Source organism: Tubulanus polymorphus, chromosome 12, assembly GCF_964204645.1.
Source record: "Tubulanus polymorphus chromosome 12, tnTubPoly1.2, whole genome shotgun sequence".
In the NCBI taxonomy this organism is placed as follows: Eukaryota; Metazoa; Nemertea; class Palaeonemertea; order Tubulaniformes; family Tubulanidae; genus Tubulanus; species Tubulanus polymorphus.
The window spans coordinates 1,264,346-1,280,235 of NC_134036.1; the positions used below are offsets into that span (position 1 = coordinate 1,264,346).

General features: G+C 41.7%; 1 protein-coding gene and 4 non-coding genes across 5 annotated transcripts in view; 1 reads left to right on the top strand and 4 right to left on the bottom strand.

Moving 5' to 3' along the window:
* Positions 1-1,857: 1,857 nt before the first annotated feature.
* Trnaa-agc (transfer RNA alanine (anticodon AGC)) lies at positions 1,858-1,930 on the bottom strand. The gene has a single exon. It is a non-coding gene; the product is annotated as a tRNA-Ala (tRNA).
* Positions 1,931-2,005: 75 nt separating this feature from the next.
* Positions 2,006-2,078, bottom strand: Trnaa-ugc (transfer RNA alanine (anticodon UGC)). Its single transcript has one exon. It is a non-coding gene; the product is annotated as a tRNA-Ala (tRNA).
* Positions 2,079-5,387: 3,309 nt separating this feature from the next.
* Positions 5,388-5,460, bottom strand: Trnaa-agc (transfer RNA alanine (anticodon AGC)). Its single transcript has one exon. It is a non-coding gene; the product is annotated as a tRNA-Ala (tRNA).
* A 79-nt stretch (positions 5,461-5,539) lies between these two features.
* Positions 5,540-5,612, bottom strand: Trnaa-ugc (transfer RNA alanine (anticodon UGC)). Its single transcript has one exon. It is a non-coding gene; the product is annotated as a tRNA-Ala (tRNA).
* A 7,157-nt stretch (positions 5,613-12,769) lies between these two features.
* Positions 12,770-15,890, top strand: part of LOC141914306 (uncharacterized) — a 33,248-nt gene continuing 30,127 nt past the window's right edge. The window contains exon 1 of the mRNA XM_074805587.1: positions 12,770-13,590. Coding sequence (XP_074661688.1) covers positions 13,305-13,590 — 286 coding nt within the window. The 5' untranslated portion in view covers positions 12,770-13,304. The remainder of the gene's footprint in view (positions 13,591-15,890) is intronic.

The window sequence follows — 15,890 nt, forward strand, 5'->3', positions numbered from 1 at the left end:
GCCCGAATCGTCCTTATCTAGTTCGGTAATTTCCGGAACGATGCCCCCCGACTGTCGTTTGTGATTAGTTTTCGTAGTCTTCCGACCAAATGAGATTTTAATTCTGATAACTATGATAACTTTCTTCGGTAATAATTTATACTCTCTCTCGATTCAGAATATTCCAGCATCAACCGTTAAATGTTCAACTGATAATTTCATTCTTATGCAGGGCCTCTGTTGGCTATTGGGTTTGACTTGAGAGATTTTGATATTTTAGCGGACCAGCTGAGCAGGACATAAGGCATGTTATATGAAAACCCTGCCCACTAAGGTTAAGATTTGCTCAAGATAGCATTCCCCACTCTTCCTATTCTAAGTATGGGGCCCAGTTGTACGGGCATGGCTTAAGACCAACTACTATAACTGGTCTTAAGTTACACCTTAGTTCTATTTTAAACTATTAAGACTGGTCTTAAGTTATCAGATTGGCTAATATTCAGACCAGTCTAAAGGTCTTAAGTTATTAGATTGGCTATATTCAGACCAGTCTAAAGGTTAAACACCAGTTTTCGACATAAGTCACGTACAACTGTGCAACGCGTCCGGGGCTGGTTTTATAGACTGGTATTACCTTTAACCCGCGGGTTAACTCCGATCGAAAATGAATTGAGTTAGCCCCCGGGTTAAAGGTAATACCTGTCTATAAAACCGGGCCCATGGTTTAATAACTCAAAAAAATGATTGCACTCAATGTATGAATGGAAGGTTTAAGGCTACAAGCTGCACTTACCGATGCGACCCGACGTTAGAGGTCCATTTCGAATTCAGCCATACGTCCGCTGACCAGGATCATCGGCACGACCAGAATTACCAAAAATATCATAACAACCAACATTTTCAGACCAGTGTATATACAACAGGATCTTCGTTCTCTTCTCAACAAACAGCTGGCCTGGTCTAAGCGCGGTTCCTGCCTGTCTCAGTGACGACTGCTACCGATACAATGCAAAGACCCGAGTTTGTGTGATCTTGAAATGCCTTGGACGAGAACGTGTTCGCTTTGAGAGATAGGTCATTCAATAAAACGTACAAAACCTGCACTTAGGATTTATTTTAAGATTTTAAATACATGTGTACTGGTTAATAGATTCACGCTCGGCTGCGCTGGTGTCGTCCTGTTAACAGATAGATTAGCCATATTGTGACGTCAGGACGTGGTAACGGGCCAGCAGGGGTTTATGGGTTTGGGGGTCGCGGCACTAATGACGTACGTTCTCGGAAATACTGCACGGCCCGCCGACTAGACTCAACGGGTTTAGAGAGAGTTCGTAAAAACGCTTGGCTGAATAAACAGTGGCGATCGCGGGGGTTGTAACGAGGGTTTAACCGTTCATTGTGACAAGATTAGCAGGATTTGTTTTAGTAAATTCTGTATAATTGTAAATTGTACAACGTCGTGGGGGGTCGAGTTGGATCCAACTTGAATTTGTGATTGCCGTGCTTGTGGTAGAAATTTTTGTTGCATAATTTTATTTTTGTCTCCGGATGAGGTCCAGTACCCATATTATTAGTTGATATTGTGAGTAAAATCTAGCTCACAACTTTCGTGAATTCGGTCCTTTGCGTCTTGTTAGAACGAGTGAATTATGAGCGAGGACTTTAGAAAATACCTGGTGTAATTAAAGGTATCAGAAAAAGTGTATGGAGAACCCGGGCATCGATCCCGGAACTTCCACCAGGTTGAAACAGAAAATATGAAGTTAAAAAAATCTGAGCTAGTGCCCCGATCTGTAGTTCCCTTGTTATGTTACATCTGGGTGTCCGGTCTTGGTGCGTCTACCTAACTATTGTAGGGTTTGACAAAAAAGATTGCCTTGGAGAACCCGGGCATCGATCCCGGTACCTCTCGCATGCTAAGCGAGCGCTCTACCATCTGAGCTAGTTCCCCTGTCATAACATCGCCTGGTAGTCACAAGTTTGTCTGTCCTCACTAAATGTTGGGGTTTGAACAAAACAATTTGTATGGAGAACCCGGGCATCGATCCCGGTACCTCTCGCATGCAAAGCGAGCGCTCTACCATCTGAGCTAGTTCCCCTGTTGGCATTGACCGCCGTGACGCGTGTCTGGGTACTGATGACCGCATTTAGGGAATAGAACGCATTCTAAGATCTCGTGTGGCCTGGAACTACCTACGTATTTCCATCAGCTTTTAATGGAAGTGCTGATAACGAAATATCTCAGGTGAAGCACTGAACACAATATGTAAAGTGTTGACGATCATGGAAGAAATATCGATTATCCCTAGTAGGTTTAGACTGCAGACCCTAGTCTGTTAAAATTTATATTCCCGGGGTCGCAGTGGCGCTAAAGTTGGTTGAAGATAACCGGCGGATAAATACCATGTCCCGGTTCCACTGTTGGGAGTTAAAATCATTTTATTTTCGTTGTTTTGAATAACGTCGGTCCTGTTATTTTCCATAAACTTTCAATTGTCGCTACTTCATTCTATCCGTTTGGTTAACTCTAACCAACTTTTGACCGACTGCAGCGCCCCCTGTATGGACTGTTGCATGAAAGTTGAGTGCGTTGTCGGAAACGTTTTAGAAATTGTTGTTCTTTTCTGAAATCGACTGTGACCATGGAACGCAGGACGTTCCACAACACGTTTGCTGTTGTCTCGTGTCGTGTGTCGTGTGTCGTGTGTCGTGTGTCGGTCTATACTTGTGAAAATATATCCAGTCATTTTTAGTCGAAGGATTCGAGGTCAAAACAAAGTTGTAATTTATGGTTTGCGACTTTCTTTGTCGTTGGTCCTGTTTGACTCTAATGCCAACGGCATTCTCCTTTTTTTAGGTCAATGTATTATTTGAGTTTTTGTTTATGAGACCCATTTTTAATGCGTCCTCGAAGATTATATTGTTCTATTCGAACGTTATAAATAATTTTCTTCGTGATAAATATCTTTATATTTTCGTAAGTGGAATTTTTCCGAAGGGAGAGGGATAGGGAGGGGAGAGGGAGAGGGAGAGGGAGAGAAGGAGGGAGGGAGGGAGAGAGGGAGAGAGATGAGAGGGAGAGAGGGGTAACTATGTGCCAATACCAGCTGCAGAGAGAGAGAGGAGAGGGAGAGAGGAGAAAAAGAGAGTGGAGAGAGAGAGAGAGAGAAAGGGAGCGGAGAGAGAGATAGGGAGAGGGGAGAGGAGAGGAGAGAGAGAGGGACAGGGAAGGAGAGGGGGAGGGAGAGAAGGAGGGAGAGAGGGGGGACAGGGAATGAGAGGGCTAGCGAGAGGAGAGAGGGGCATGGAGATAATGGAGAGCGAGGGAGAGGTGGTCGAACGGATCGGAAAGAGGAGAAAGAGAGAGGGAGAGGTCGGATGGAGAGAGGTGCCTAAGGCGGGTTTGGGAAAGGATGGCTAGTTCTAAAAAAACCATCATGATTCAAACAGTCTGTTGTAGACAGTGAGTCTGTCTCGTCATATTTCGCCACGATGGATGGATTATCTCTCAAAATAAACTCGCGTGATTAAATATCGGGCCAAATCTGGCGAATAATTCCGATAAACTCCGCGCATGGCACAAAATGACATCCACGCAGCATAGCAAATAACAGATCAGGATTTACCGGGTCAAACCGCAAAAATAGAATTTGTAATCAGTTCATTTCTACAACTGCTGGGTCTGTTTTCACCAAGAACCTTAGTTTCTGATGTACCACTGGGTTATTTGGGATCGTAGAGCGACGGAGGTGGAGACAAACACTGCCAGGACTTGGTGAAGCTATGTTATTGTTAGCTTGATCATGATTAGAAAAAAGTAATGTACATAATAGATAGGCTATACGGGCTGGGTCAACTTTTAATCAAGCCCAGCAGAAACGAGGAGAAACAAGGTATCAATCTTTAACCTACAGATTAATGAGACGACTGGGAACCGCGGGACCGTATTAGTTTTTGGCGTCGTTCGCTGAGGTCACTGTGAAATAAAGCAGAAGGTCAACAGTCATAATTCATCACTTTCGAACGCAACATCGTTTTTTGTCGTCGATTTTCACGGTACCGTCTCCTATACGGTTTACCTGTCGTCTGTCGCTAATCAGATTCAACCGAATCTCATCTCGTCTGCTCTGCGTCAACCGTATTAACCTCGTTCATTTATTTTTCGACGACTATTTTCGCCCCGTTTTTTTTTTCTTCTATGAATTTCTGATTTTATTAATCTCTCGCGCAGACGACACAGGTCCGCTGATACTCAATAATAACTAATTGACTATAAATCATTGTTACCAGGGGGACGACAACAATGTGTGAATCTACGTCATTAGTTTTCAGTGCGTGAACATTTTTTGTCATTCTCTCACAGAATTTCATGTCTTTCGACGTAGCTGGTCTCTCAGTGGTGTCCTACTGATTCCACTTCACCAGAATGCTTGGACATCAACAGCCTGAGAGCTCTCCCTGTTCAGCTGGTATCTCGTCAAGCCCTTGGGCAGCCTCAACACGTCCCCTGAACTTTTGGACATCAACAGCCGGAGAACTATTTAGCTGGTATCTCATCGAGCTCTTGGACAGCCTCGACACATCATCAGGACGTTTGGACATCAACAGCCTGACAACTGTTCAGCTGGTATCTCAAGTCCTCGAACAGCCTCGACCCGTCATCAGGATATCGTTTGGACATCAACAGCCTGAGAACTATTTAGCTGGTCATCAAGCCCTTGGACAGCCTCGACACTTCACCTTGACGCTCGGATATCAACAGCCGAGGAAATCCACTTCACACTTGGACACAGAGACTGAATAGGGTCGTGGGGCATCACTTGTGGATCTTGGCAAATCATTGAGATCCACCCACCAATGTAACAGATATCACTGACAATCTACAGACATACTGCTCCAACAGACAGAAGCTTCCATCAATCACATGGCATTGAAAGCTAGAGATACCTTGAGAGATGCACATCAACACGGCTACTGCAGATAACGGCCATTAATTCACGCGTACAATATTTATATATGTACATGTACATATTTATGGCTCTTAGGAAAGACATTGTTGCATAAAATATAGATTGGATACAAATAAAACGTATTAATGGAGATAGATTTACGGTCGGACAATGGAGGGCAATAAACGAATATTATAATCAAACGTATATTTCAACTCCTGGTTTATTTAACAGTGCAGTAAACCTTGCCTTACCGGGACGTTGCCAATTCTGACCTGCGACACTACAACTGGGGCGCAGACAACTTTGACATGACATGTGTGACGATAACTGGGGAATGTACAATTCTGACCTGTGTCACTACGACTGGGACCAAAAGTACAATTTTCTGATAACAATTGTCTGTAGTTTCACCTTGATCTGTCCTCACTGAATGTCGGGTTTGACAAAAAGAATAATTGGAGAACCCGGGCATCGATCCCGGTACCTCTCGCATGCTAAGCGAGCGCTCTACCATCTGAGCTAGTTCCCCAGACATACTATGACCATGTTTTCTCACGCGGGCCTGTTCTCACTAAATGTCGGGTTTGGCGAAAAAGAATCTAAAGCTATGGAGAACCCGGGCATCGATCCCGGTACCTCTCGCATGCAAAGCGAGCGCTCTACCATCTGAGCTAGTTCCCCTGTCCATACACTGACTAGTGTGACGTGTCTCGAAAATATAAACTAAATGATTTTCTGATTTTCAAATTAATTTTGTGATCCATGGCAGTTTAACGAACTTTCCTATTGTCGTCAGACCGATCTTGCTGCGCTTCCTGCAGTTTGACCGAGTATCGGTGTTGCGGGGTCATAATAGCTGGGACATAACATTTCTACAAATCAAAATAATGCCCAGTCGATTCTACTGAGGCATTGAAATAATTGTAGAAATCAAATGTCAAATCTGGTGTCTTTTTTGGGGACACACATTCTCGAGAGAAATAGTAAAAAAACTTCTTCTTCTGGCGCCAGTTACTTTCCAATCAATAACCGATAAATTCCCACCGATTTCGAAGAATCGCGTCGCGCTCATTCAACAATACGCGTCGGTTATATTTCCGTAGTAACACAGTAACGATATACAACGACTATTTAAATCATATCGATAACGATATTTCTGATATTTCCGGCTGATTAAATATCTGATATTTCACGTCTGCCGTTTCAGCCGTTTGAGCGCCGTCAAAGACAATACGTGCGCGACGCATTACTGTTTCTCGGTATTCCGCCGCGGGGCCTTCTCACTGCGCTGTACTCACGCTCCGCAGCGCATTAATACATTATTAGTCCGTCTGAAATGTGATAAATGTTTCGATCGTTGATACGAGCGAGATTAAACGAGATTTAACGACAATTGACGAGACACGACAATTATGTACCTATTTAAATGAAGTATATTTACAAAGCACACGAATTTCTTCCGGTTTCGATGCCCGTTTCCGTTTTCGAAGCTGTAGTCGCCATCTTGAAACGGAAACGCCACCATCTTGAAAAAATTACTAAATTTGATTTAAAAACATGATTTGAAGTGGTTTTTGTTGCGCTGCTTTTTTGTGCACATTGTATTTCGAAGGGGGCGCCACCTGTAAATAATTACACAATTCACAAAACGATACCAACAAGGTTTACATTTTTTTGGCACTAAATTCTTAAAGCTTCATTCGTAATTTGGCAACAAATGAGGGGAACACTATTATAGGCAATGTCACGTGGTATCGATCGGTTTTATTTCGCGGACGTCATCCATTTTTTTTCTCTCCCCACATCCGGTTTTGATTATAGGTGGGTTGGATTCCGGCATCTCAATCCGGATGTGGAACATCCGTTTTTTAGTGAAATCCCATACAATTATCATCGGTACTTGGTGATTTACGTCTCACGGTTACGAAGTGTCACATTAATTTTCTCGACTCCGAGATCAAAGCGTTCTTCGACTCTGCGCGGGTATTAAAGTTACGAAGCGTAAATTTGAAACCATTTGACGGGTCTCCGGTGACTAGTAGACGATCTTTCAGACCTTAAAAAGATTATCAGGAATTTTTGATATGAATACAAGAGGAGTCGCCTTACCTGCAGAGACTGTTAGAATGATAGTACAGAGTATGGTGTCCATGTATGATCAGATTCAGGAACATCTTCAGCATTGACTGTTTATCCGGAACAGGCACTCAAATCGAAGAATTGAACCGAGGGAGGGTTGGGGCGGGGACGGGGAGTTCATTACCGCGAGTGATAGTTAACTTTCAGATGGACTTGTCCTCGTTGTCAGAGAAGAGAGAGTTGGGAGAGAGGGTGCGAGAGAGAGAGAGGTAGAGATAGGGAGAGAGGAGAGGGGAGAGGATAGAGATAGGGGGAGAGGAGAGGGAGATGGAGAGGGAGAGGGATAGAGATAGGGAGAGAGGAGAGGATAGAGATAGGGAGAGAGGAGAGGGAGAGGGAGATGGAGAGAGAGAGGGAGAGAGATATAGGGAGAGAGAGAGAGAGAGAGGGGAGAGAGGGAGAGAGTGGAGAGAGGGAGAGAGATAGGGAGAGAGAGAGTTTTAGGGCGAGGGGGAGAGAGAGGGGGCAAGGTGAGAGATAGAGAGAGAGGGGAGAGAGGGGAGAGGTGATCAGCACTTTAATTCCTCGAACTAACCGGTTTATTCCCTGTGTTGTCTGCGACAGTGGAGCGTGGTTCCACTAGCAGATCGTTTCTATTTGTTAATCAAAGCTGTGATAACGCTTTGGATTTATTTAGCTTGAATTATTCAAGCCTCTCCTCTTCACTCTCCTCTTCACTCTCCTCTCACACAATTTAGTCTCTAATCGAACTAACGGTTTGTTCGGTGTCAACAAACATAATCATTAGCGCGCGCCATCCGAGCCAAGGTCGACTGGGGCTGTTTTGTATATTGTACACTGTGTTACTAATTATTTGAATTTCCAATTTAACGACATCCAGCAAGCGTTTATTTGAAATTCAAATTTAACGGTTTCGTTACCGATTTGCGTAAAACGTGTTTTTAAACCTAGTTGAACCTGAGTTTATTATGGAAATACAAGCTAATATTGGAGAGTTTGATTTTTCTTCCCGGAATTATTGCATTCACCATTAAAAGCTATTTTCCTGTGACCAACAGATTGGGGGGCTCGGAATTTGGGGTCCAAAATATCGAACCTTGAATCAAACAGATTCTTTAGTATTAAATCGAAATAAATGAATTTGGAAATCACATATCTGTTGCTGGAAACAATACATTGGGAGGCTTGATTTTGAAATGAGAATTTTGAGAACAAAATGTCTATTTTGAACCGAGAATTTCTCGTACAAACACGAGGTACATATTGGATATATGTGTAACGTGCAATTTGGCGCCTGCCGCAAATTTTCCACTTTTAACTAATTTTTATAGATTGAACGAATCGGCGCGCGATCAATGTTCGGCGCTTCATCGTGTCTTTATAGCATCGTCGGTTACTCCTAGATTAGATTTATGTGTTTACCCGTTTAGTTCGTGTGGAGTATATTGTAATAAAACCCGAGAGTAACTCTTACTCCGATAGTTTATCGCGTCCTTATATCGGCGGAGTGATTTATCTATGGGGTGTGGTGCGGTTTGAGGAGGGGAAGTTTTGATTAGATTCCTTTGTTTTGTTGATAAGATGAATTTCCTGTTTTAACACGGGTTTAACAGTACAGCGGAACATGAATTATTTCTATCGGACAATTTCGAGTTGGCTGCGTCCTTCTATGGTATCATCAAATTATCAGAGTTTTTGAACCTTATAACTACGATCTAGAGAATATTATTCTGAATGATTATCGAGTTTTTCTACTGGATAATTTCCAGTTGGCGGTCGCCATTTTGTTCTTTTTATTTCCGTACAAAATCTCTAGAGGAAACACAACGCGAAGAGTCGAAACAATTTGACAGAAAGGCTCGAAAATTGATACCTTGAAACACCTTTTATCATATAAACAGAGGAAGTAGTTCTAAAAATCAACAAGCGGTTCCAATCTTGGTTGATTTTTTACTTTAATAGTAGTTTGTGACATTTGAAATGAATTTGGAATTCCACATTAGCTTAGCCCAGAAATTCTACATTTTTTTCGCAGGCGTCAAATAATTTTCTAAAATTAATTTTCTTGTTTACTTTAATAGTAGGTTGTGAAATTTGAAATGAATTATTGTAACCTGATATTTGAAATAACTGAAAATGAAGCTCAGGACTAATGTTCCACTGCTACGAGTTGACTTTGCTTCCTATGAGTTGAAATCAGTTCATTTTCAATTACTTCAACTCTTAAGAAGCAATGTCAACTCTAAACCATGGATTCGAGCCCAATAACGAGTGAGATAAGGACAACAAACTGATATATTGTTTCTCTCATTTCTGCTGGGCTCAAAAGTTGACACGACTGGCCGCCATTCTACCCTGTGCATTACTTTAAAACAAATCATGATCAAGCTAACAATAACAGAACCGGGAGTTGAAGAGATGAACTGATAACAAATTATAATGCATTTTACAAAATGGACCGGCCGATTTGGAGAAACAAGGTATCAATTCTATTCTACCACAAATATCATCATATTTTAGTGGGTTTTTATCTTAGCCTGAGCGACAAACGGACAAACGTGAAAATACGGAATGTGCAACCACAATTCTCGCAACTCGCTAGAAAAGGGTTAACACTCATTCACAGTCGCCCGGGGTCGATTCAAATTTCATTTCCTATCGGTGTTAAGCGTGAGAAGAACGGGACGGCTCCGAACGATCGATCGATACCGCGGGCTGCCGGTAAACCGCACACGCGTGCGCGAGCGAGCGAGCACGGTGCGCGTCAGCGGTATCTTTAGTTAATAGCTCTTCTGTACGACTGAATTCCCGCGGGGGTCTCCAGAAGAGGATGATTCGCGAGCTGGGAAAAGACAATAATGTTGTAATAATTTGATTCGCGAACGACTCGACTCGTCGTTCATATTACGAGATCTGATGATTTTTTTTTTATCCGCCAGTTTCAAAGGCATCGGCGGCAGCGGCGGTACGTTTCAGTCGGCATTTAAACGGCGAGTCGTAATAGTGATACGGGAACAAATATTGCCGACGCGTTCGTATGCGTAATCAGAAATCATTTTTGGACATTTTCGTTTATGTGAAGTTAAAATCTTTAAATTTCGTCTCATGGTTTAGAAAAAAATATGTATACGAATATTGATCCTGTATGGCGGATAGAAAACCGTTGAATCGCGTCCTCTCCCCCAGTTCGGTTCCTACAGCTAGTTTATGTAATACCGGCGCCTGCTGGGGGTTCGCTCTCTTATCGGAGCTAATTAGTATCGATTTCTATTGTTACGTATTTTTACGATACAAGTAACGTATACGTTATCCAACAATTACAACTGTTGTAGTAGCTATGAAACCTAGAGACGCTTACACTGTTGGCGAATGTGAAGAATTCTGATGATCAATGATACATTGTAATACTACAATGATTTACATTATAGTATTTAGCAGACGTTAAGCGGGCTGCAAAATGTAACGCTGGATTCTATTTTACGTTGAACTCGATGGTGTAATTGCTAAATTGGTAACAACATGTTTTCAATGAGGACAAAAATTCAAATTTAACCGTTTTTTAAACTTATAGACTTTTCCATGAAACTTGAACCTCACTGCGAAACCGTCCATATTTTGATCTTTTGAAATTTAACCGTTTTGCGCGACAATTCAATCTGTTTTAAGCTTGTCCAATTGTCTCACTAGATCTTCGTCTAAAAGAAGTTCCTTTTGTATTAATATTGTGAAGACATGATTTAGGCGTTTTCACAATTCGAGAGGTACACGGTCTTAATACGAACCCTGAAAATACCCCCAAAAAAACTTTGTGTCCACGCGAGTCGAAAATGTGTTAGCCCCCAGTTAGAATTCGATCTCAAATCAACAACCGATGGAATCTGAAAGATAACAAAAGAGTCTACTTTTTACTCAAATTGAATTGGAGAAGCAAAGACTATAATACATTTCATTACATTTCTAGAAATTTGAATATTGTTTCTATGCCATTTAACGGATAGTTTTTAATCGCCCAACAATGGCCCCGATGGCTTTTGACAAGCCCACGCGTGATTATAGGAGCGTCTTCGAAATCAGGTTTTAAAGTTTTTTCCAATTTCTGTCTCAAGCCACAACACGAACTCGTATTTCTTCAAAGTCGTCTGTGGCACTTTTAACGGAATCGGATCCGTTTCGATAATATTTCAACACCTCTGAAGTTTTAAATTACGCACTTGACTTTTTTGTCCTTTTAAAATTTGAAACTTCCTCTTCAAACGAGGTGTATTGTTGCTAGGATTTTTTGTACCCGTAGGTTGTTAAGGAAACGCATCAAACGCTCTGATGTAATCTGATCGTTTGTCAGAATGGGGAAGTTTCATTTTTGTTAAAAAAGTTCTTCCAATGTATTTAAAGTAATTCTCCCCTGAAAAACAAAAAAAATTCAAATTATATATAGATATATTTATTATACATCTTTCCCAAAAATTCTTCGTTTGGTTGACATGTGACTTTGGATTTTTCATTAAGAATCCCTCTTCATCGCAACCGATTCAAAATAAAGTTTATTCAGATTCAAGTCTTACTTAAAAGTGAAATTTGAATTCGGCGGAATGACGCACCGACCGTTACGGGTTCCGGAGTTGTGTTAGATATGCGATGCGCTGGACAAAGCGCATGTCGACTCGAGTCACGGGGAGTCAGTCAGATACATCGTTTGGCAGCGGCAGCAGCAGCGACAGCGACAGCGACAGCAGCAGTGGTATTACTTACACTACTTATCTGTGGCTGACGTTACAATATTATCATCATATACTCCGTATAATATATTTATAACGTAAACTGACTGAAAATCGGTAACATGGATTCAGAATTCGGGGTTCGAACCTGAACATTTGAGACGCGTAATACGCTTATAATAGCAGATGTTACCGTTTCTGAAAGTGATTTGTCGTGATGCGATTTGTCCTGCGAGATAAATCTATTCTATTTGGGAACGTTGACAGTTTCTAACTGCGCGTTTTCCGTCGTCGTTGCCAACGTATATACCGTCGACGTTACTTTACGTTAACGCTAGCGACGTAAAGTAACGTAAGAGTGTCTCGCGCTGTGAGATCGACCGTCACTTTTAACATCGCGAACAGGCGTCCGACGAACAGACGATTGAGTCGTCTGCCGAGAGATTTCTGCCGTTAATTTTGTCGTGAGTTTAAAGAGGATTTTTATATTCTTGATTGACGATTTTTTTTCGAAATCGTTAATAAGCGCGAGCTGTAAAACATTGGAAAATTCTTATTGGCACCGAGCCAAGAATAAACGTTGTTTAGTGCCACCGGACCCGTTTGTTGTCGGTGCTTTTGAACTTTAAATTCGGTTCAAATTTCAACGATCCAAATTTTGTTTTTGGAATCAAAATCTCCTCGAATTGATATCAGCGTACAACCCGTTACAGCGGCATCGCGGGGGATTTTATTGTTCCAATACCAATTAGTGAATTAATTAATTAATTTGTCGAACAGAGTGTATGATTAATTAGGGATGATAATAACTTATTATTGGCACCGAGTCAAGAATTAACGTTGCTTAGTTTCGCTGGAGCCGTTTGTTGTCGGCGCTTTTGAATTTCGAATTCGGTGCGAATTTCAACGGTCAAAATTTAAGTATACTAACGTGTTCGTTCATCATTCTCCAGTTCATTCGCAATCGGAACTTTTTCGAACCGAGATATCTCGATAAAACTGTTTATAGCGCCAACCATTCGTTCCTGAAAACACAAACAAACGACTAAATCCGGTGAAACATTTTTTTTCGAAGCGGCGGCAACAACTACGAAAATATAAGCATATTTCGCGTGGTCGTTATTTTCGCGTGGTAGATATTTTCGCGTGTTATATGCGTCGTTCTCGCGACGGGAGCTGTGTCGGTGCGCGCGCGCGTGTGAGAGAATTTCGAAACAGAGTGATTGTGTATTCAGGAGGGATAGCGCGAGTAACCAGGCAGCAGGGTCAACAACAAAGGCGGTTCGTTAACGGAAACTAGAAGTTTGAAATAAAATTAGATTATTTAAAAATCTAACCGAAGCTCGCGGAGTTTAGGGGATTAAAATTCCGAATCCGACCCGTTTTTCATAAATATTTAATTGATTTTGAGCCGAATCTTTTTTTGTGTGAGCGGCTCCGACAATTTTGAATTTCGTAGAATTTTCGGATCGCGCGGAATAAGACGCGTTGGTAACCTCCCTCTCTGTGGGTGACTCTCACTCACTCGCGTTTCTCGGAAATCAACGTCAAGGCAACAATGAAATCCGTTACCACTACCCATCGGTGTCGCCGAGCAACGACGGATTCGAGCGTCGATAATGACGTGGACGACGACGTAACAATGGAACGAAGAAAGTTTTACGCGAACTTGACGACGACGACGACGACGAATTGCGTAACGAATATCCGGGAACCAGTCTCGTCAGCGCGTAACAACCGGGAACCAGTCTCGACCAGGTTCCGCGGTCTGCAGTTGTTAACGATGAATTCGTCGATGATATTTATAACGTTGTTATTGGTAATTAGTGCGACTCAATCGCAAGGTAAGCTCACACCACGATCCCGATAGTGTTTAGAATAATTGTGTTTCATCTCAGGGTTGGAAGAATCCGAATTATGTATTTTCGTCCTTTTTCAATTACTACATGTGTCGAATTAACAGTTGAGAAGATAGATATGACTTTGGGCCGAAGGAAACCTGCGAAAATAGCCCGGATGTTTTAGAAATCTTTTTGGATATTTAGGCATGTTTTTCTGGTAAACGCAAGTTCTATTTGGCTTTTAGGCGAGTTTTAAAAAGTTTTTGAGGCGAGTTTTTCCGTCGATTAGGCGAGTTTTTCTCTTCGAATATAATCGATGGGCGGGAGGGGTTTCAGGGTCGGATACTATTTTCACTTTTCGATCATCGGGGGGAAATATCGAATTTGATAATGCGCCCCCGAGAAAAATCTGGAAATAAAAAAAGAAAATGAAGCCTTTGGATGCGAAAAAAATGTAAAATAAGAAATTTTAACGTAAAAAATATAGCCGCAAAGCAGCCATAATGGGTTTCAGCATTCGGCATAATCGGTCATCTTGTATGTGTTTCGTTTTACATTCATCTAATTCTAGTTCAATATTCATCTAGGACGCCTCCGAGTTAAATATTCATCTTATTCTAGGACGCTTCCGAGTCAGATTGGACCCCTCCGATTTTAGTATCATCTAATCCGATTTTAATATTATCTTATTCTAGGACCCCTTGAAAAATCAATTCATCCTTTATTCTCATCTAATTCTAGGAAGTTCCGCTGTAAGAACAAACTATTATTGTCGTTTCCAATTTAACAATAGAAATTGTACCCTATCAGTATCTATGGTAATATTATCCGCGGGAGATTGTTTTTGTAATGGCAGACGATAACTGCTGGTGACTGTAAAACCTCTCAGTTGGCTCCAATTCTCCTTCCGATGGCATTGAATTCAATACTTTTGTTTTTTTTCGGAGGTTCAAGTTTGATATCAATTTAGTTAGATCGACGAATCTTTTTTCGTTGTTTATTGGCGCGAATAGTTGTTAGCGCCAGATGGTTTTTGTAATGGCAGACGATAACTGCTGGTGACTGTAAAACCTCTCAGTTGGCTCCAATTCTCCTTCCGATGGCATTGAATTCAATACTTTTTTTTTCGGAGGTTCAAGTTTGATATCAATGTCGTTAGATCGACGAATCTTTTTTCGTTGTTCATTGGCGCGAATAGTTGTTGAGCAGCGCCAGATGGCGTTGAATGTTGAAATTTCCTTCCCCCAGGAATCCTTATACTGTGGTCGGTTGGATGAAAGTTTTTTTCCCAACGCGATTCGGTTGATTAAGGATCTTCCTAAAAAACACAATTGTTCTCTTGGAACCGTCTGTGCTCTTTCGGTCGGCCAGGGGATGGTTTTACCAAAGCGACTCCGTAATCCCCGCCATCCAGAGCGTTCGATTCTGGGAAGCCAGGTCGTCGGTTCGTACGCCGTTTATTGCTCTCTGGCTAGGCAGTGTTGCACCCCCTACCCAGGAGTAAATGGCGTACCCAGCCTCTGTTTATCTGTTAGTGGAAAACCTTCCGAATGAACCCTCAAATCGGTAGAGACTGTAGTTGCCGGGGATATGTAATATTTAAATGAGCTACAGCTAACACGGAAACCGAGCGAGACGAAATGTCGATTAAATGTAAAACGTCTAGACCTTGAAACGACGAAAATAGGTTTGAAAAACATGTCTCCAAATCACTGGACGATTTGAGTCTGATTTGAAATGTAAAATTCCTCTCTTTCCGATACTAATTTGCATAATAAGACAGTTAATGACGTCATCCGCATTTCGAAACGGAATAGGATTTATGTGTATGTATATGATACATAAGAGCGACAAAATGATAGAGAAAACGATACTGAAAGATTTCCTGGGGAAAATATCCCGTTTCATTATTGTTTCTTGATCATCCTTAAACTAAGTTCTGTCTCTAACTTATGTAGGACTTAAATGATAAGTAATGATTATGATTATGATTAATGATATGTAATGACTGGTATCATTGAGCTAATTTCTCTTAATTATAATTTCTTTTGATCATAAACTTCTGTCGGACTTCAACTCCATAGCGTCGTGATAGTAGTATTGTCTTCTCAGCCTACCTCGCTAACTGGGGCTGCTGGTGTGAAGGTCTAATTGACCCTTGCCCCGACGAGAGACAGCTGTTGGTGTGGAGATCTAATTGACCCTTCTTGCCCGAACAAGAGACAAACATTGAACTACTTTCAACTGAACCGGGAATGATTGAATGATTCCCCGCTCACTGTTTGCGATGGTGAATTCAAACA